Here is a 22,939-nt window from a genome sequence, read left to right on the forward strand (position 1 = left end):
ATGTGATATTTCGAAGTAAGTGAAACTCGACCATACAAAACAGCATTTGTTTTTTCACCCTTTTAGGTGAATAAAGTTTAATCTTGTATTTAGAGGGATCCAGTTTGGCATCCAAAGTCATTACATAAACATGAATCTCAATGCTTTTAAATTCTCACACTTGAAATTGAAAGTAATCCTATGACATAAGATTCAGTACACAGCTCAGCTGAGGACCCATGAACCTGGAAAATATTAATTAAGTATGCCAATTGAATTATGGTGAGCCGGATGAAGCTCCCGAGTGGCGCAGCGGTCTAAGGTGCTGCATCTCAGTGCTTGAGGCGTCACTACAGACACTCTGGTTCGAATCCAGGCTGTATCACAACCAGACGTGATTGGGAGTCCCATAGGGCAGCGCACAATTGGCCCAGCGTCGACTGGATTAGGGTTTGGCCGGTGTAGGCCATCATTGTAAATAACAATTTGTTCTTAACTGACTTGCAAGGTTAAATCAAAAAAATAAAAAAAATGTTGGATTCAGTTGCCTGGGGCATTGTGTCCCATTATCAGTTGATAATGTCAATGCCTAGGGCATTGTGTCCCATTACCTCCATACACACTACATGGCAACACTAAAAAGTATGTGGACACCCTTTCAAATTAGTGAATTAAGCTATTAAGCTATTTCAGCCACACCTGTTGCTGATAGGTGTATAAAATCGAGCACACAGCCATGCAATCTTCATAGACAAACATTGGCAATAGAATGACCCGTACTGAAGAGCTCAGTTTTTGCCCTGCTAGAGCTGCCCCGGTCAACTACAAGTGCTGTCATTGTGAAGTGGAAACAGCTGTTTTTCATGGTTTGGGCTAGGCTCCTTAGTTCCATTGAAGGGAAATCTTAATACTACAACAAACAATGACATTATAGACGATTCTGTGCTTCAAATTTGGTGGCAACTGTTTGGGGAAGGCCCTATCCTGTTTCAGCATGACAATGCCCCCATGCACAAAGCGAGGTCCATAAAGAAGTGATTTGTCGAAATTGGTGTGGAAGAACTTCTCTGGCTTGCAGAGAGCCCTAACCTCAACCCCATAATACACCTTTGGGATGAATTGGAACACCGCCTGCGATCCAGGTCGATAAGCAGGGGTCCACATACTTTTGGACATGTAGTGTATTTACCTGACAAATAATTCCCCATCAATAATAGGCCAGGTGAGTTTTGAAGTGTGGGAATATGCTAAACGTTCTAGGCCTCACTGGCGCAGTCAGAGCAGGCTCTGGGTTAGGTTTAGCTGTTCTGCCCTGTCTCATGTAGGAGGGAGGAGAACGAGGAGAGTGAGATCGAGAGAGCTTTACGCTGTTTTTATAAAAGTCCGGACGCACAAAGGAATGCATTGTTCCATTTGAGCAAACTTGCTGTAAAAACTGCACGTCCCTGAGCGTGTGAAAAGTAAATATTGCCTCATCAGCCACGATGCCTCATAATCTGGTCTGAGCCCTTGATGGAACATGGATTGCAAATTGTCACGGCGACAAGTTACGGCACTCTTCCAGCTCAGCGGTCTAGATTGTCATTGTCTCCCCCGTCAAAGGCGTGGCCCGTGCACAAACATACATAATCAAAAGAGTCAAAGCATGGCATAAAGTGCAGTTTTGCGCTTGCTTGATGTTTTACAGTTTGATGGCCAGTTATCATTATCATGGTCAGTTACAACTACGATAAACCATGCTGGCTCTGCATTCCGCTTCATTTGGCTTAGCTGCTCCCACTTTTAAAACCATCCTTCCATCGTTTTCGAAAATTAAGTTGGTTTCATGCATTGGACGGGAGGTGGGTAGTCTAGATCCAATATTGGCTTTGAAACCCATAACCTAGCTCGTCTTGATTGTAGTTAGGAGACCTCATTTGAGGCAGTCGGATTGTGTTGATTTTGATTGCAAAAATGACTGTCGTGGCCAACCACTGTCCAAATTCATTGTGTGCGTGTAATCATTAGCCAAGGGGACTAACAAACCAATATGCAGGCAGCTGTATCCCCCTACGCTTTAGTTCTCCTCCTCCAACTCCGCATAGGGCTCCCTCCTAATCAGCGTTTAACTCAAGGCACAGTCATTTGGATCATTTGGCAAGCAAGGTCATTAGAGTGGTGGGGGTGAGGAGACAGAAAAGGGAAAGCGAATGAATGGGAAAAAGTGAGGGAGGAAGGGTAAGGAGGGGAGTGGATGGAGGGAGCTGAAGCAGAGTGATTTAACAGCAGCCTGGGAAAATAAATGAAGTCAAGGTTGCCGTGAGGACAGGTCGGAGTTTATTAAAAAAAGTCACGTTTCCACCTGGTGGGGAGGTGGAGGTCGTGGGGAGTAGTGGTAGGTAGCATGCCTCTCCAGGTGACACAGTCCAGATAGGGTATCTGACAAACTACTGATTGTCCTTTTGAATCCAGCTCCAAATGGTTGCATATCTTATCATGTGAAGACCACCAGGCCCCCACCTAGTATGCCTATCATGGCCCCGCTTCAGTATCCCCCGTCTTCCTGGTGAGGTGAGGGCCACCTGGTGGCCACTTCATGGTATTGCACTTCCTCAACAGCCATAGGGTAGAACTAGGATTCTGAAAGGCTGGGTTGCAGGGCGATAAAGGAGGTTAGCGCCAGTGAGAGTGCATCAGTAGCTGTCTTCTCCATTTACTGTCTATAAGGAAGATGGCTATCCATTCCGCTGGCGGGTTATGAAAATACCATTATCTTTATAGGCGCTGGTCAATACAGGCCATTAACACTACATGATGGTGTATCAGGGCACCCGGTGTAGCAGGTTAGTGAGTTGAAATACCTATTCCTACAGAGCCCCTGATTAGACTGACAAGACGCCAGCAATATCTAGTGAAAGTTTAATTGAACAGCTGCGTGTTGGAAGTGATTTATTTAAGAGGATAGGTGCAGAACGAGGGGGGAGCCAGAGGGAGAGGGGAAAAAAAGAGGGGGTGAAGGAGGTAGGGAGTCATGCAGGGAAATAGGGAGGGGAGGTATGGTTGACAGAGAACAATGTGAACATAATGAGAGTTAGAGGAATGGATGAAAAGAGGGTTCCATTGGAGAACAGAACTGGTCCACTCACAGCAGCAACGACAGCATGTGGCATCACTCTTAAGAAGCTCTGGGTTCGGGTTGAGAAGCGTGCTCGCCGATCCCCACTGTTATTGTCTTGTGTAATCGTTCAATCAATTGGTGGGAGATGTTTTTCTCCTTTCATTGTTCTACACTTTAATAATGTGTGGGGCCTTCCCAAAACAACTGACCCAAATCGAGATATTACACCTTTTTTCCTCTTGTTTCCTCACTCCATCCCAGGTCAGTCCATCCCAGGTCTCCTGTATTTTATGACATTCAATGAGCATTGGATAGAATCTGATATTTAGTTGATCTTTAGAAGTGCTGGACATGACATTTATCTCTCCATCAAATTAATATATGGTGTCAGTATTTCTGTTCTGTCAGCGACAGGGGCCGAGAGACGAGACTGCGCTTCAAGACGGATGGATAAGCTCCCTGAGCCGCATAACAATAATATAATCCCCCCTTAAATAATTTTACATCTTCAAGTGTATCAGTATTCCTCACAGTCATCCAGTATCCAATCACATTGTGACAACCTGCTTTTGTCCTGGCAGCATTTATTTTTATTTATTTATTTATGCACAAACGCCGAGCTCTCTCTCTCTCTCTAGTATTTCTGCATTCATGCCATGACAAGTCTTCTGTATCACATTTCCTTTGCTTAGTGGGATACATGGTTTGTCAGTGTCTGTTATCATCCAATGCCTAGTAGCCTTTATCTGACTATTGATAGATGTACCTGCTGGTAAACAGCACCGCAAACCATAGGAATTCTCAACTTTTCTTAGTTCTCATTTGGAATGAGCCATTTTTAACACAAAATAAAATATCATTATATATCCATAGTGATGTGAACTCTGAAAATATCAGCAACTTGGTTTCAGAAAGGCCCTGATTTTCTTGTTCTCCATGTCTGTTGGCATCGCTGAGTTCTACTCGCCTTATCAAATAAATTGGAGAGTGTCTTTTTTTCCCGATTGCCTCCACAGAAAGGTTATGGCTCACCCGAGGGTCTTCTACTCATGGCTCCGGCTGATGGAAAAACTACTTAGAATAATTGTGTTCCAGGAGGATGGATTCCCAGCCACCGCCATCGCTCTGCAGTGTGTTTGTGCATCAGTGTGCGCCTGTGGTTTGTGTGTGTGCGTGATCACGTGTGTGTGCACCTGTGTGTGTGTGTGTGTGTGTGTGTGTGTGTGTGTGTGTGTGTGTGTGTGTGTGTGTGTGTGTGTGTGTGTGTGTGTGTGTGTGTGTGTGTGTGTGTGTGTGTGTGTGTGCGTGCGTGCGTGCGTGCGTGCGTGCGTGCGTGCGTGTGTGTGTGCGCGTGTTTGTGTGTGCAGATAGCTGCACATCAGGGCACAGAAAAGGGAGTCTCCACTCCACACGTCAGCCCACCACCCCACTTAAAGATAAGACAGGAACCCTCCTCCCTCTCAGGCCTGCAGCCTCTGTTGTGAATCCTGCAATTGTGTTTTGTTTTAAGTAGTCAGTTTTCAACTTTTTCTTTGGGTCTGTTTGGTCTGTGTGAAGCTATTTAACCTTGACCCTTTTATCTCCTCAAATAATCAGGATAACTTCAGAGTTGTTTTCCATTCTGAGATCAATGGATTAGGAACACAAACGCTGCTGTCACCAGGGGCTCTACGCTGACCTTTATTACAAGGACCATGTGTTTAGGAGAACAATTCAAGGAAATGGAAGATCACAAAAAAATATATTTGAGATATTCAAGCTATAATATTTTATTTTTATAGGCTCACTGGTGCTACTAAATAAACATTTCAGGTGGCACAGCAAAATAATTAGGTGATTATGCAAGCAAAATTGTCGCACTGTAGTGCCCTGGTTACCCTTTTCTGCGCCTGTTAAAACTGCATTTTCCTATTTTTCGGCTCGCTGCTCAGGAGAATACAAATTAAGCACAAGAAAATGTAGCCCAATCTGATCAACAGTTCTAAGTTTCTGCTCTGCATTTTCCAAAAGTGCTCCTAAATGGACGATATGGGATGGAGCACTGAGCTCCTGAGTGGCGCAGCGGTCTACGGCGCTATATCGCTGTGCTAGAAGTGTCACTACAGACCCTGGTTCCAGGCTGCATCACAACCGGCCGTGATTGGAAATCCCAAAGGGCGGCGCACAATTGGCCCAGCATCATCCGGATTTGGCTGGTGTAGGCCGTCATTGTAAATAAGAATTGGTTCATAACTGACTTGCCTATTTATATAAAGGTTAAATCAATTTTTTTTAAATGCCCCACTCAAAAGAAGTATAATACAGCTATTCTCTGTGCCTCTGTGCCTTCTCTTTTCTCCTTAGATGATTTGTCAGATTAGTGTAAATCCCGACTGTCGGGTCATCCCTCGCTGTTCACGTCCCATATCGTCTTTTGTTTTAGCGAGAGATTACTGAAGATGCTCATCATTCCCGACCCGTGGTGGCTGGCCCTTCATCTGTGCCTGGGCTGGCCACTCGGTTTACCGTCAGACGAGCATCAACAGTGTGACGAATGCATCAGATCTTTTTGTGGTGCCGGGCGTCTCGTTCCAAAGCGAACATCTGTCCTGATTGCTTCCCGCTGCCAATTATGGCAGAATGTCCACATGGCTAGAGATGGAGGCTGACGAGGTTTACATGTCCTCGTATTGACGTTCCTCTCATATTTCCACAATAATGAGCAGCTGGCATGTGCTTCTCCAGCAAGCTGATGCAAAACGAAGCTATTTTTCTCTCTCTTTGTTGCCGAACAGTGAATCTCAAGGTCTGGCATACACAATATCTGAGATTACAATACTGCAATTCAATAAATAACTACTTAGGAATGACTTGTGGACCCTCAATGAACCCCTGTTGACTGGTGCCGTATTTAATACTCTTGTGTGCTATTTTCTACAGCAGTCGCTTGCAGCACACCTTGTAAGCATAATCCATTGTTGTCGTGACATTTTTGAAATAATAGCTTTGTTAGTGCAATTGAAGGCTTATGGAGTGGCATCAGAATAAATCGTTTTTTTTTTGCCTCACATTACATCAAGCTGCTACTTCAAGGATGCAAAGTGCTGGAAACAAACAATAATGTTTCTCAAGCTTGTATAAACATATCATACATGTCAAGCTGTTATATCACACACAGCCAAGTGCATGATTGAATCACATGTCACATAAAACGGGCACTGCGTCAAGCACAGGGCCAAGGACAAGCATACATTGATAGATAAATAATATACTGTCATGGAATGGGAATTTGTTGTGACTGCAGAACTCCAAGTGGAGAAGTTGTCTGTAAAGTGCCCCCTCAAACTAATGGAGCTTCAATGGAAAAAGGCTTCGCTGGCCAAATTTAGCTGTCGGAGATGCCCTGTTTTTGCAGCAATTCAAAAGGGAGTGCCTTTGAGACATTCTAGTGCTGACATTTTAGTTCCTTTTTATTTACTTTTTTGCCTGCATTTGTGCACAGAAGTCTGTCGAGGTTACGAATGCCAAGGCTTGATATCCATTAGAGTTTAGGCCGCCCAACAGTGGCACTGCACTTCATGTGTGAGCGGTTGTCACCACCACCATGGTCAAATGTTTGTTTTTTGGCACTCCCCACCGCAACATACTACCACTAGCCACTTCCAAATAATTGAATTGCAATCTGTGAGTGGTTGGCATTCTCTAAGCAAAGGGTTTGTTGTGAATGCTTGGTCATTTCACACAGGCATTGCTTTAACAGTTAAGCAGAGCTAGGGGAGTTGTGTCTGGGAGAGCCTGGAAAAGGAAGCAGAGTGAGGGAAGAGGCTAATATGGTTGGATAGATGCTAGACTTAAAGCACAAACAACTGTTTCTATTCATATTTTAGTTTCCAGTTAAAGCCAAGCTCTTTTCTGTAATTTGACTGGTGTACGTGTGAAGAATAAACATAATAGCCATGTTACTCTACTAGGATTAATACTGACTATTATTCATTGATTCAAATAAGTTGAAACCACAACAACCGGGTCTTGGTGTTGACTCCTTAACAACATTGACCAGCATTGACCCACTGTGTTCTGTCTTATTTACCAGGAGTTGGTTTGTTCATCATAGCTTGGTACTGAAGGTGACACGTTGAGCTGGACTAGAACTTTAGAGCCGTCTTCTTTCATCTGAACCAAACCAATCCAACTCTGTTTCTGGTTATACTGTTTGGAAAGGGCACGCTCTAGGTGTACATAATTATTCCAAACAGATTTATTTCCCAGGGAAAGATTCTTGCGATAACTGCAACCAGATTCCTATCTTGCCTTGCACTTTCAGAGATTTAACATTTGAAAAATAGGAATTTGCCACATCATCAATAAAGGTGTTTTTTTACACGGCGGGCAGCTGCGTATAGCATGAGATAAAGAGTAAACCAAAGCCTTGTTGAAAAACAGGGCGCTGCAGCCTCCTCTATTGGTCATGGCCCGATCCTCAAAGTGGTGCTGCCGCTGCTTTATCAGATGAGTGCAGAGAGAGCGGTTTAAAGGCAAAGGAAGGGAGCGTTTGAAAATCGGTTGGGGGTTAATCCGGCAGAAAGATTCACCCCATCAATGAATTTGTTGTCACCCTTTTAAAGCATTTGGCCAGACTTTGAATATGGTTACCAGAGCCTGAAGAAATAAGGTCAGAATTCCGAGGTCTAGGTCGCAGAATAACCTCTCAGGCATACTGCTGACTCTCCACCTCCCCAATTGCGCAATGGGTGGGAGTTTGCTGTTTTGACAGGCCTTAACTACACATCATCATGTTATGTTAATTAGTAACTGTCAGACTGTTGCAAAACACATGTTTTGGTTCCCATCTGTATCTGCCACCGCAATACAACAATCATTTCCTTGTGCAGGATATGAGTAAATTCTGTATCAGATGTGAACATTGGCAGTTGCAAGGTTTTGATTTGCGATCCCCTATAACTCCTTGGCTCGATCATTCTAATTTCCCCAGCCTGCCCCACTAAAGAACATCTCCCTGCCAGCCAGGTTTTCCTCCTTCTCCTTCCTTCCAGCTCTTCATCTGCATGGCTCTGTGTTGGCTGCCGAACCTCAAAGCTGTACTTAGAGTGATAAACAAGATAAATATCGGAGTGCTCAAGATCATTGTTGAGATTGCTGTTCATGATCCAGAGGCAAGGAGCTCCTGTCACTCAATATAGTTGCCTTCCGTTGCGTAGAGCCATCACTGAGATATTGTGTTTGAAGGTGTTAACCACAGTCTTTGACAATCTGAGCAATATCCTGAAGACTAGATGGATGAAAGGCTATGCACCAATCCACATTAGCTATTTGTGCAAAACTAAATTATTCTCCACAGGTTACAAGAAACAATGAATTAAACCACATCGAGGGTTGAAGAGAAGTCATTTCTTTCAGAGCATAAATGTTTGCACTGAAAATGTCCAGTGACATTTTAGACCCCAGTGTATGAATTAGCTATATGGCCTTGAAGGATGAGGAGCATTTAGAGCTAACCGCTCCTGTTTTGCAGTCAGCCATTCCAGCGCAGCGCTTAATAGAAGTTGCCATGGCAGAAGGCATCTGTGTGGAATGAATAAATAATAGTAGTGTCTTAGTCGAAGTAGTTCACACAAGCTCCTCCATTTGCCTCTTATCAGCGCTGCAAAGATGGCTAGAGTCTTACAGAATTGGTGCGTATTACTAGTCACAGCTGTACCTTTCTGATTCTCTATGCTCACTCATTAATCGGTTTTGTGCGAACGCAATGGCGAGCTAAATTCACATGGGCCACACCAGGGTGATACCTTATACCCTCTCATTTGTGTGGGGAAATTAATCAGAGTTACTGAAATGGATCATAGTCTTAAAAACACTACTACAGCACAATATTCAAGCTTTCTCAAAATATTATGGAACCAAAGAATATGGAGTGGGTTTTTAGTTTTTTCCTGATGCTTAATATACAGTTGGCTGTATTATTCAGACATTTATCCATGATTTCAAAATTCCAGTGCGATAGTCTTTGTCTTTAGATTCAGTTTATCACCACATTGTCCAACTACATTAACTGTCATTGATTGATCTTTCAAAATTGCATTTGCCCCGATGTCATACAGTGCTGTGCACATGAGGGAACTACAGTATACAAACACACCGACAGCCTCTGACCTCACAGATAAATCATGGGCTGTTCATAAAGTTGATTCATTCCTTTTATCTCTCGATTGCAGGGTCAAGGCAAAGAAAGGGGTGAATCTTCTGCAAACCAAGTCAAAGAATTCCCAGTGGACTGTGGACTGGGAGGTACAGTCTGGTGCGAAGCATTCCATCACCACCATCGACGTGAACAAAAATAAAGGAGTGCAAGTCGGGTAAGTCAACAGCCTAAGGCCTAAACACACAACATACAACATCCACCCAAACACTACAGAGTGAGGCTGTTGTGCCCAGCACATTGTTAACTTTAGGATGGTGTGTTCGGTGAAAGACTAATTGAGACTTCCTCAAAACATCTCCTTGGCTGCAATAGTGTCATCATGTTGCTTGCTGATAATAATAAAGAAGTTATAAGTCTATTTGTAGTAAAGACATGGATACAGATTTGGGTATCACAACTGGCTGTGATCGGGTGTCCCATAGGGGGGCTCACAATTGGCCCAGCGTCATCCAGATTAGAGGAGGGTTTGGCCGGTGTAGTCGGTCATTGTAAATAAGAATGTGTTCTTAACTGACCTGCCTAGTTAAATAAAGGTTAAATAAAATAAAACAATTACTTACACCAATGACGATTTAAACATTTCTCCCTGCTTGGCAGAAAGCTGATATGTTTGGAGGACAACTACATTAAACTGTAGTTTTGAAATGCGTGCTTTTTACAGCTTGAGGATCAACTTAAGTGATATATCTATTTTATGTGTAGGGAAAACCAATAGAAAAATGGCAATGTGATATGTACAGTTTAACTTTTATACAGTTCCTTCAGAAACTATTCATACCCCTTGACTTATTCCACATTTTCTTGTGTTACAGCCTGAATTCAAAATGGATTAAATCAAAAATATTCTCACCCGTCTACACACAATACCCCATAATGACAAAGTGAATACATGTTTTTAGAAATTTTTGAAAATGTTTGCTTATGAAATACAGAAATATCTCATTTATATAGGTTTTCACAACCCTGAATCAATACTTTATAGAAGCACTTTTGGCAGTGGTTACAGCTGGGAGTCTTTCTGGGTAAGAGCTTTCCACACCTGGATTGTGTAACATTTGCCCATTATTCTTTTCAAAATTCTTCAAACTCTGTCAAATTGGTTGTTGATCATTGGTAGACAACCATTTTCAGTTCTTGCCGTATATCTTCAAGTAGATTTAAGTCAAAACTGGAGCGCTGCCACTCAGGAAAATTCACTGTCTTCTTGGTAAGCAACTCCAGTGTAGATTTGGCCGTGTGTTTTAGGTTATTGTCCTGCTGAAATGTGAATTAATCTCCCAGTGTCTGGTGGAAAGCAGACTGAACCAGGTTTTTCTCTAGGATTTTGCCTGTGTAGATAAGGTCAGGCAAAATCCTAGAGAAAAACCTGGTTCAGGACATTTTTTTTAACCTTGCTTAGCTCCATTCCATGTATTTTTTTATTCTGAAAACCTCAGTCAAGCATACCCATAATACGATGCAGCCACCACTATGCTTGAAAATATGGAGAGTGGTACTCAGTAATATGTTGTATTGGATTTGCCTCAAACATAACACTTTGTATTCAGAACAACACATGTATTACTTTGCCACATTTTTTGCAGCATTACTTTAGTGCCTTGTTGCAGAAAACGTTTGGGAAATATTTTTATTCTGTTCTTTTCTCTCTATCAATTAGGTTAGTGTTGTAGAGTAAATACAATGTTGTTGATCCATCCTCAGGTTTCTCCTATCACAGCCATTACACTCTAACTGTTTTATGGTCACCATTGGCCTCATGGTGAAATCCCTGAGCTGTTTCCTTCCTCTCCGGCAACAGAGCTAGGAAGGACGCCTGTATCTTTGTAGTGGCAGGGTTTATTGATACACCATCCAAAGTATAATTAATAACTTCACCATGCTCAAAGGGATATTCAATCTGCTTTTTTAAATTGATAACAAACTACCAATAGGTGCCCTTCTTTGCGAGGCATTGGGAAAGCTCCCTGGGCTTTGTGGTTGAATTCACTGCTCGACTGAGGGACCTTACAATTATCTGTATGTGTGGGGTACAGAGATACTGTAATTATTCAAAAATCTAGTTAAACACTATTTCTGCACACAGAGTGAGTCCATGCAACTTATTATGTAACTTGTTAAGCACAGTTTTACTCCTGAACTTATTTAGGCTTGCCATAACAAAGGGGTTGAATACTTATTGACTCGATACATTTCAGATAAAAAAAAAATATATATAAATATAAAATCAAATTAAAAATGTAAATCCACTTTGACATTATGGGGTATTGTGTGTAGGCCAGTGACAAAAAAACTACATTTAATCCATTTGAAATGCAAGCTGTAACACAGAAAAAAGTCAAGGAGTGTGAATACTTTGTATGTTGCTGCATTGCAGCGCCATGGAGATGTTATCGGCAAAAATGGCAGCACTACCTATGCCTGTCACTGGGCAAGGGTACCCATGATTATATACAGGCACATCACAGGACTCGGGCTACGTTCCAATATCCATACTAGGCTTCATCTTAGAATGCATGCCCAATACATTGGATAATGGATCATACCATTACTCTCATCAGTCCTAAAACAGGTCCTCCATTTTGAATGAAGGCAGTAACAGTGGAATCAGGTGCAGTTGAGGATGAAAGGAGGTAGCTAGCTTCTTAGCCTGTGATACTGCAATACCTCTGGGCGGGCGAAGCCTGGAATTAGCTAACATAAATCACTAATACACTCAACTCATTAACAAAGAAGGCATTAAGAGTTAGGGCTGCTTATCCTAAACCTCCGGAGCTATTTAGCCAGTGCAGATCCTAGTAATACCACCGCCCATCGTTTCCACGGACTGTGGGGAAAAAAGAAACTGGCCAAGTGGGTCTGGAGGGAGGGGGGGGGTGGAGAGTGAGCGTAACAGACAAACAGTGACATTACCTGAATAAAAGATCAGCCAGTCTTTCTTTGTTCTCTCTCAATAGGGCACTTAGTGTCTGGCTTTCTCGCTATATTTAGTGGACCATGTCAAGTCATCTTTGCCATCCTGTCACCATGTTGGAAATCCAGTCCAGCAGGGGGTCAAGCTACGATATAGACACATTGTGTCATCCCGACTTTTGTCAGAGGCCCAGTCAAAAGTCATGAAGGTATTTTGGGCAGAGTTCATATGTTACTAATGAGTTTTGCCTACATTTTAGAGCCATATAACAGTCTCCAAGAATAAATAGCCTGCCGTTTCCTTTTCTCCTTTGATTTAGCCTTCTAGCTGATAAAAATCATTAAAGATGAGTGAATTCTCAAACTACAGTATTTCAGGCCCACTTCATCCAGCTAAGTGAGATAACATTAATGGCGGGACCTTTTTTGAAGGCATATTTAACTGTGATATAGTTTTGCCTTTTTGTGCCGACTTAGGTATATATTTTAGATAATGGACCATGCTGGGCTGCTTTATACATCTGTCCACAAAAGTAGTATGTGTAGATCCATGCCAAACAGGGTCCCAGTAGTTTTGTGTTACCACATTGGTAACATGTACGTTATACAAGGAACTAAGAATAGTCGATGCTTTTAATGTCCACCATGTGATTCTCTGTGTTGTCAAGGACTTCTGAGTTGTTATGACAACATGCAATTATTATAAGTGTTCATCTTAATGTAAAGAATATGTAACATATTAATGTGAAAAAGTTATTTGAGGAGCTGGTGGTTAATACCACCAACATACTCATGTTCTTCATGTACTTCTGATTGGTGCACACCAGTATCTTACTCGTCACAAGCAGCTATGTCATTTTTTCAAATGTAGTTATGCATCTTACCACTGAGCTCATCAAAGTAGAAATCATTTTTTTAATGCTTGCCTGAACATTCTTTTTGAACACAACTCAATCATCAAGTTTGCTGACGACAACAGTAGTTGTATTGCATAGCAGCCGTTTTACAAGCTCCTGACCAATTTGGCTACATTTTTTCTTTCTTTTTTTGTACTTAATGTTTCTGCCATCATTTCCTGTGACTGAAAAGAGCTTATGGACATCAGAACTAAGATCACTAACCTCAATTTGGATGAAGATTTCTACTTCAACAAGTTGGAGGCGCAGGACATACTGCCCACTCCGGAAAAGAAAAAGGCGGCGTAAGAGAGGCGATGTGTGGGCATCCTGAAGCTGCTTTGGCGAGTACATAAACCGCAGCTACTGCCCGTTCTATTGGCGATCGTACAATCTCTGGAGAACAAACTGGATGAGCTCTGTTCGAGTCTGTCCTATCAATGGGACCTGAAGAACTGTAATTCAGCAGACACTCGTATCCAAAGCGACTTACAGTAGTAGTAACTGCATACATTTTTGTCTGTTTCGTATCGAATCCAAAACCCTAGCATTGCAAGCGCCATGCTCTACCAACTGAGCCACACGGGACCTAATATCCTATGTTTCACAGAGTTGTGGCTGAACATGGATATGGATAAAATACATCTAGATGTTTTTTCTATGCATCTGCAGGACAGAACGGCAGCGTCGGGTAAGCTAAAGGGAGAAGGTGTGTGTCTCTTTGTTAACAACAGCTGGTGCACAATCTCTAATAGAAGTCTGTTACTATTTCTTTTTTTATTAAGCAAATATTTGTCTTACTTTTGAACTCTGCATTGTTGGGAATTGGCTCATACAGTTCCTTCAGAAAATATTCATACCCCTTGACTTATGACTGTGACTGACTGTCACAGCCAACCTGTTAGGGATGATGGTTCCTGTACAGGAACCAAATCAGCGGAAATTTCAGAGCGCCACCTATAGTACTCGATAAAACTCAAAACGTTCATTAAAACACACACGCAAGATACTCAATTAAAGCTACACTCGTTGTGAATCTAGCCAACATGTCAGATTTGTAAAATGCTTTTCAGCGAAAGCATGAGAAACTATTATCTGATAGCATGCACCCCCCCGAAATACCTGAACGAGACCTAAACAAAAGATTTTGCGGTAGCCGGCGCTACACAAAACGCAGAAATAAAATATAAAACATTCATTACCTTTGACGAGCTTCTTTGTTGGCACTCCTATATGTTCCATAAACATCACAATTGGGTCTTTTTCCCGATTAAATCCGTCATTGTATACCCAAAATGTCATTTTATGAAGGCCGGTCTGATCCAGGAAAATTCACCTGTACAAGACGCAACGTCACTTTTTAAAATTAAAAGAGTTGCCTATAAACTTTTACAAATCACTTCAAACTACTTTTATAAACCAACCTTAGGTATTCATAAACGTTAATAATCGATCAAATTGATCACGGGGCGATCTGTATTCGATAGCAGCAAGTCTTGAAATCATCGTCCATTTTTTCACTTTCATAACTTCCTCCGGTGCGCCCCAAGACAGGAAGTGCCTATACGTCATCTCACCAAGGATAAACCAGCCATGAAATGCCAGTACTGGCGACATCGTGTGGAAGCTGTAGGCATTGTAATCAGAACCTCATCTATTTTCTATCGCCTTAGACAATACATTGACTGGCGGATGAATATTTTTTTTGTGTTTTTGGTGAACAGTTTTCCCTGGGATTTTTACTCCTAAACACGTTCTGTTATAGCCACAGACACGATTTAACCAGTTTTAGAGACTTCAGAGTGTTTTCTATACACACATACTTATCATATGCATATACTATATTCCTGGCATGAGTAGCAGGACTTTGAAATGTTGCGCGATTTTTAACAAAAAGCTGCGAAAAGCTGCGAAAATTCGCATCATCCCTAACATCAAAATGTATTAATGGAATTCAGGAATATCTCATTTACTTGGTTTTACAAACCGATTTAGGTCAAAACTGTAATTAGGCCACTCAGGAACATTCAATGGAATCTTGGTAAGCAACATTGTCCTTGTGTTTTAGTTTATTGTCCTGCTGACAGGTGAATTTCTCTCCCAGTGTCTGTTGGAAAGCAGACTGAACCACGTTTTCCTCTAGGATTTTGCCTGTGCTTAGCTCTATGATGTTTTTTTTTTAGCAGAAAAAAACTCCCCAGGCCTTGCCAGTGACAGGCATACCCTTAATATGATGCGGCCACCACCATGCTTGAAAATATAAAGAGTGGCACTCAGTGATGTGTTGTGTTGGATTTGCCCCAAACATAACGCTTTGTATTAAGGACATAAACTACATTTCTTAGTCACATTTTTTTGCTGTTTTACTTTAGTGCCATGTTGCAAACAGAATGCAGGTTTTGGAATATTTTTATTCTGTACAGGCTTCCTTTTTTTCACTTTGTCATTTAGGTTAGTATTGTGGAGTAACTACAATGTTATTGATTCATCCTCAGTTTTCTCCTATCACAGCAATTAAACTCTGTAACTGTATTAAAGTCACCATTGGCCTCATGGTGGAATTCCTGAGCGGTTTCCTTCCTCTCCGGCAACTGAGTTAGTGACTGGGTGTATTGGCCACTCAAAGTCTAATCAATAACTTCACATCCTCAAATGGATATTCAGTGTGTGCTTTTTAAATGTTTTATCGATCTACCAATTGGTGCCCTTCTTTGCGAGGCATTGTAAAACCTCCCTGTGTTTGAAATTCACTGTTCCACTTACAGATAATTGTATGTGTGGGGTACAGAGAAGAGGTAGTCATTCAAAAATCATGTTAAACACTATTATTACATACAGAGTGAGTCAATGCAACTTATTATGCTACTTGTTAAGCACATTTTTACTCCTAAACTTATTTAAGCTTGCCATAACAAAGGGGTTGAATACTTATTGACTCAAAACATTTCAGGTTTTTATTTTTTATTAATTTGTAAAAATGTCTAAAAAGATAATTCCACTTTAACATTATGGGGTATTGCGTGTAGGCCAGTGACCCAAAATCTCAATTTAATCCATTTGATATTCAGGCTGTAACACAATAAAATGTGGAAAAAGTCAAAGAGTGTGAATATTTTCTGAAGGCACTGTAAGTAAGCTTGTCACTGTAAAATCTACACCTGTTATATTTGGCGCATGTGACCGATCAAATTTAATTTAATTTGACAACACTATTTACCAAGAGAGTTTTCATCTTTATTTTTTCGTAGCTGTCAATATTTCCCACCACAAACCGATGCTGGCACTAAGATCCCACTCAACGAGCTGTATAGAGCCTTAAGCAAACAAGAAAATGTTCATCAGAATTTTGGCCTCCCCTTTTTTAGCACATCACTAGGACATCTACAGGACATCTACAGCACCTGGTGTCACAGGAAGGCCAAGAAAATGATCAAGGACCTCAGCTACCCAAGCCACAGCCTGTTCACCCCACTACCATCTACAAGACGGAGACAGTGCAGGTGCATCAAAGCTGGGACCGAGAAACTGAAAAACTGCTTCTATCTCCAGGCCATCAGACTGTTAAATAGTCACCAATATCCGGCCTCCGCCCAGTACCCTGCCCCCAGTACCCTGCCCTGAACCTTAATCACTGTTACCTAGCCTTCTACCACCTGGTACTCTACCCTGCACCTTAAAGACTACTGCCCTATGTACATAGTCATTGAACACTGGTCACTTTAATGTTTACATACTGTTTTACCAACTTCAAAGTGCCTTCAGAAAGTATTCACACCCTTTGACTTTTTCCTTTTTGTTGTTGTGTTACAGCCTGAATTTAAAATAGATTAAATTTAGATTTTTGTCACTGGCCCATGCACAATATCCCATAATGTAAAAGTGGAATTATGTTTCTCAATATGTGTACAAATTAATAGAAAAATTCAAAGCTGAAATGTCTTTGGTCAATAAGTATTCAACCCCTTTGTTGTGGCAAGCCTAAATAAGTTCAGGAGTACAAATATTCTTAACAAGTCACATAATAAGTTGTGTGGAATAATGTTGGAATAGTGGAATAGTGTTTAACATGATTTTTGAATGTTACCTCATCTCTGCACCCCACACAGCAGTGAATTTCAACCACAAAGACTAGTTGTTTTACTATGCCTCTCAAAGAAGGGCACCTGTTGGTAGGATGGTTAACTAAATAAAAAGCATAGAAAATGTAGTAATTACATTTTGGGTGGTATATCAATACACTTGGTCACTACAGGCTACAGGCGTCCCTCCTTCTGTTGCCAAAGAGGAAGGAAACCACTCAGGGATTTCACCATGAGACTAATGGTGACTTTAAAACCGTTAGTTTAATGACTGTGATGGGAGAAAACTGAGAAGGGATCAACAACATTGTAGTTACTCCACAATACTAACCTAATTGACAGGGTGAAAAGAAAGAAGCCTGTACAGAATAAAAATATTCCAAAACACGCATCCTGTTTGCAACAAGGCACTGAATTAATAATGCAAAACATGTGGCAAAGCAATTAACTTTCTGTCCTGGGGCAAATCCAATACAACACATTACTGAGTACCACTCTCAATATTTTCAAGCATAGTGATGGCTGTATCATGTTATTGGTACGCTTGAAATCGTTAAAAGCTGGTGAGTTTTTCAGGATAAAAGAGAAACGGAATGGAACTAAGCACAGGCAAAATCGTAGAGGAAAACCTGGTTGTGGGAGACTATAATTCACCTTTTAGCACCAGCGTTGCTTACCAAGAAGATGCCAGAATCCCTCACGCCAGAATTTACTCTAAGCGCAGGCACATTTACATCCTGCTTTAGCACTGCTTAGCACTTTATTGTTGTCTTGATCCTCTCTCACCTCTCACTATGCATTGTACTTGACATCAATTTTTTCCAATGGCTTCCTAATCATGGCAATGTTCATTTTGTAAATGCAGTGTCCTCCCATGTCCCTGTGGAGACAACGGGAAAATCAGATTTGATTGAAATTGATTGCCGGCAAAAAAAATGTAAACAACTGATAAAGCAATTAACTAGGTCGAGTTGGCATTCTCCCAAGGATGTTGCTCTTAACTTATAATTGTAACTATTGATTCAAAGGAACAATTGTGGAGAGGCATTCTCTCCGTCTAGAAAGCTTTACGGCAAAAATGTATTTTCCATGGCACATCTCATTCTCTTCTTCTAAGGCTAATCTATAGGTATATTATATATCTGTGCAAACTCTTACTGGAAGAAATTGTCACGCCTTGGTCTTAGTATTTTGTGTTTTCTTTAATTATTTGTTCAGGCCAGGGTGTGACATGGATTTATTGTATTTTCGTATTGGGGTTTGTAGTATTTGGGATTGCGGCTGAGTAGGGGTGTTGTATAGGCTTGGCTGCCTGAGGTGGTTCTCAATCAGAGTCAGGTGATTCTCGTTGTCTCTGATTGGGAACCGTATTTAGGTAGCCTGGGTTTCGCTTTGTGTTTCGTGGGTGATTGTTCCTGTCTCTGTGTAGTTTCACCAGATAGGCTGTAATTAGGTTTCACATTCCGTTTGTTGTTTCATATTTTGTATAGTTATTTCATGTGTCACTTTTTCCATTAATGTCATGAGTAACCACCACGCTGCATTTCGGTCCGACTCTCTTTCGACAAACGAAGAACGACGTTACAGAATCACCCACCACACACGGACCGAGTGGCATGGAAACAGGCAGCGACAGCTGGAGCAGCAAAAGGAGGATGAATTATTCGGAGAATGGACATGGGAAGACGTGTTGGATGGTAAAGGTTGTTACACTTGGGAGGAGATACTGGCCGGAAGAGATCGCCTCCCATGGGAACAGGTGGAGGCACTAAGGAGAGCAGAGGCAGCCGGAGATAGGAGCCGACGATACGAGGGAACACGGTTGGCAAGGAAGCCCGAAAAGCAGCCCAAAAAAATTATTGGGGGGGGGGGCTTAAATGGAGTATGGCTATGCCAGGTAGTATTTGGGATTGCGGCTGAGTAGGGGTGTTGTATAGGCTTGGCTGCCTGAGGCGGTTCTCAATCAGAGTCAGGTGATTCTCGTTGTCTCTGATTGGGAACCGTATTTAGGTAGCCTGGGTTTCGCTTTGTGTTTCGTGGGTAATTGTTGCTGTCTCTGTGTAGTTTCACCAGATAGGCTGTAATTAGGTTTCACGTTCCGTTTGTTGTTTTGTATTTTGTATAGATATTTCATGTGTCACTTTTTCCATTAAAGTCATGAGTAACCACCACGCTGCATTTCGGTCCGACTCTCTTTCGACAAACGAAGAACGACGTTACAGAAATGGAAAGCTTTGGAACTGTAGGCTATTTTAAGAATTTAAACCCAGGTTTGGTAGCTGAATATTCCTGGTTCATGGGGTGAAGTGTAATTGTTGAAAGATAGGTGGGGACCATCGGGCCTCCCATCGGTCTCTCGTGGGGTCTTCTAAACCAGCTGTCATCATCGGCAGCTCTATGGTGAGAAACATCTTGATTCCTGGAGCAAAAACCCTGTGCTATTCTGGAGGACATTACAAGGCTGCTTCCTACCGTTCTATGACATTGTTGTAGATTACATTCATATACTGAAAATTTGTGCAAAAAGGCTAACTCTGCTCCATCGTTCATTGAATCAGATGGCTCATTCATCATAAAACTACTTTAATGATTTTTTTATTGGCAAGATTAGCAAACTTAGGCATAACATGCCAACAACAACATTCTGAACCTACACTCCATGCATAACTGACCAAATTAAGAAAGCAAGCATTGTAATTTAAAATTCCTAAAAGTGAATGTGGAAGAGGTGGAATATTTTTTGGAAATCAAATCAAATTCTATTGGTCACATACACATATTTAGCAGATGTTATTGTGGATGTAGTGAAATGCTTGTGTTCCTAGCTCTAACAGTGCAGTAGTATCTAACAATGCATAACAATACAAACAAATCTAAAAGTAAAATAATGGAATTAAGAAGTATATAAATAGTATATACATTTTAGGACAAGCAATGTCAGAGTGGCATTGACTAAAATACTTTAGAATACACTATATACATATGAAATGAATAAAACAGTATGTAAACATTATTAAAGTGACCAGTGATTCCATGTCTATGGACAGTTGAAGTCGGACGTTTACATATACTTAGGTTGGAGTCATTAAAACTCCTTTTAAACCACTCCACAAATTTCTTGTTAACAAACTACTTTTGGCAAGTCAAATCAAATCAAATCAAATGGTATTTGTCACATACACATGGTTAGCAGATGTTAATGCGAGTGTAGCGAAATGCTTGTGCTTCTAGCTCCGACAATGCAGTAATAACCAACAAGTAATCTAACTAACAATTCCAAAACTACTGTCTTATACACAGTGTAAGGGGATAAAGAATATGTACATAAGGATATATGAATGAGTGATGGTACAGAGCAGCATAGGCAAGATACAGTAGATGGTGTCGAGTACAGTATATACATATGAGATGGGTATGTAAACAAAGTGGCATAATTAAAGTGGCTAGTGATACATGTATTACATAAGGATGCAGTCGATGATATAGAGTACATTATATACATATGCATACGAGATGAATAATATAGGGTAAGTAACATTATATAAGGTAGCATTGTTTAAAGTGGCTAGTGATATATTTACATCATTTCCCATCAATTCCCATTATTAAAGTGGCTGGAGTTGAGTCAGTGTCAGTGTGTTGGCAGCAGCCACTCAATGTTAGTGGTGGCTGTTTAACAGTCTGATGGCCTTGAAATAAAAGCTGTTTTTCAGTCTCTCGGTCCCAGCTTTGATGCACCTGTACTGACCTCGCCTTCTGGATGATAGCGGGGTGAACAGGCAGTGGCTCGGGTGGTTGTTGTCCTTGATGATCTTTATGGCCTTCCTGTAACATCGGGTGGTGTAGGTGTCCTGGAGGGCAGGTAGTTTGCCCCCGGTGATGCGTTGTGCAGACCTCACTACCCTCTGGAGAGCCTTACGGTTGAGGGCGGGGCAGTTGCCGTACCAGGCGGTGATACAGCCCGCCAGGATGCTCTCGATTGTGCATCTGTAGAAGTTTGTGAGTGCTTTTGGTGACAAGCCGAATTTCTTCAGCCTCCTGAGGTTGAAGAGGCGCTGCTGCGCCTTCTTCACGATGCTGTCTGTGTGAGTGGACCAATTCATTTTGTCTGTGATGTGTATGCCGAGGAACTTAAAACTTGCTACCCTCTCCACTACTGTTCCATCGATGTGGATAGGGAGGTGTTCCCTCTGCTGTTTCCTGAAGTCCACAATCATCTCCTTAGTTTTGTTGACGCGTTGAGTGTGCGGTTATTTTCCTGACACCACACTCCGAGGGCCCTCACCTCCTCCCTGTAGGCCGTTTCGTCGTTGTTTGTAATCAAGCCTACCACTGTTGTCGGTTAGGACATCTACTTTGTGCATGACACAAGGAACTTTTCCAACAATTGTTTACAGACAGATTATTTCAGTTATAATTCACTGTATCAGAATTAGAGTGGTTCACTAAATTGACTATGCCTTTAAACAGCTTGGAAAATTCCAGAAAATTATGTCATGGCTATAGAAACTTTTGATAGTCTAATTGACATAATTTGAGTCAATTGGAGGTGTACCTGTGGATGTATTTCAAGGCCTACCTTCAAGCTCAGTGCCTCTTTTTTTGATATCATGGGAATATCAAAAGATATCAGCCAAGACTTCAGAAAATAAATTGTAGACCTCCACAAGTCTGGTTCATCTTTGGGAGCAATTTCCAAACACCTGAAGGTACCACGTTCATCTGTACAAACAATAGTACGCAAGTATAAACACCATGGGACCACGCAGCAGTCATACCGCTCAGGAAGGAGACACGTTCTGTCTCCTAGAGATGAACGTACTTTGGTGCGAAAAGTGCAAATCAATCCCAGAACGACAACAAAGGACCTTGTGAAAATGCTGGAGGAAACAGGTACAAAAGTATCTATATCCACAGTAAAACGAGTCCTATATCGACATAACCTGAAAGGCTGCTCAGCAAGGAAGAAGCCACTCTTCCAAAACCGCCATAAAAAAGCCAGACTACGGTTTGCAACTGCACATGGGGAAAAATATTGTATTTTTTGGAGAAATGTCCTCTGATCTGATGAAACAAAAATAGAATTGTTTGGCCATAACGACCATCGTTATGTTTGGAGGAAAAAGGGAAAGCTTGCAAGCCGAAGAACACCATCCCACCCGTGAAGCACGGGGGTGGCAGCATCATGTTGTGGAGGTGCTTTGCAGCAGAAGGGAATGGTGCACTTCACAAAATAGATGGCATCATCAGGTAGGAAAATGATGTGGATATATTGAAGCAACATCTCAAGACATCAGTCAGGAAGTTAAAGCTTGGTCACAAATGGGTCTTCCAAATAAACAATGACCCCAAGCATACTTCCAAAGTTGTGGCAAAAGGACAACAAAGTCAAGGTATTGGAGTCGCCATCACAAAGCCCTGACCTCAATCCTATAGAACATTTGTGGGCAGAACTGAAAAAGTGTGTGCTAGCAAGGAGGCCTTACAAACCTGACTCAGTTACACCAACTCTGTCAGGAGTAATGGACCAAAATTCACCCAATTTATTGTGGGAAGCTTGTAGAAGGCTACCCACAACATTTGACCCAAGTTAAGCAATTTAAAGACAATGCTACCAAATACTAATTGAGTGTCTGTAAACTTCTGACCCACTGGGAATGTGATGAAAGAAATAAAAGCTTAAATAAATCATTCTCTCTACTATTATTCTGACATTTCACATTCTTAAAATAAACGTGGTGATCCTAACTGACAGACAATTTTTACTAGGATTAAATGT

General features: G+C 41.5%; 1 protein-coding gene across 2 annotated transcripts in view; it reads left to right on the plus strand.

The window, feature by feature from the left end:
• tmem132e (transmembrane protein 132E) overlaps positions 1–22,939 on the plus strand; it is a 350,391-nt gene that overhangs the window by 287,817 nt on the left and 39,635 nt on the right. For both annotated transcript variants that reach the window (XM_035779824.2, XM_035779823.2), the window contains exon 3: positions 9,289–9,429. In XM_035779824.2, the coding sequence (XP_035635717.1) occupies positions 9,289–9,429 (141 nt within the window). The remainder of the gene's footprint in view (positions 1–9,288; positions 9,430–22,939) is intronic.

This window comes from Oncorhynchus keta, chromosome 11 (genome assembly GCF_023373465.1).
Source record: "Oncorhynchus keta strain PuntledgeMale-10-30-2019 chromosome 11, Oket_V2, whole genome shotgun sequence".
NCBI classification, from domain to species: domain Eukaryota; kingdom Metazoa; phylum Chordata; class Actinopteri; order Salmoniformes; family Salmonidae; genus Oncorhynchus; species Oncorhynchus keta.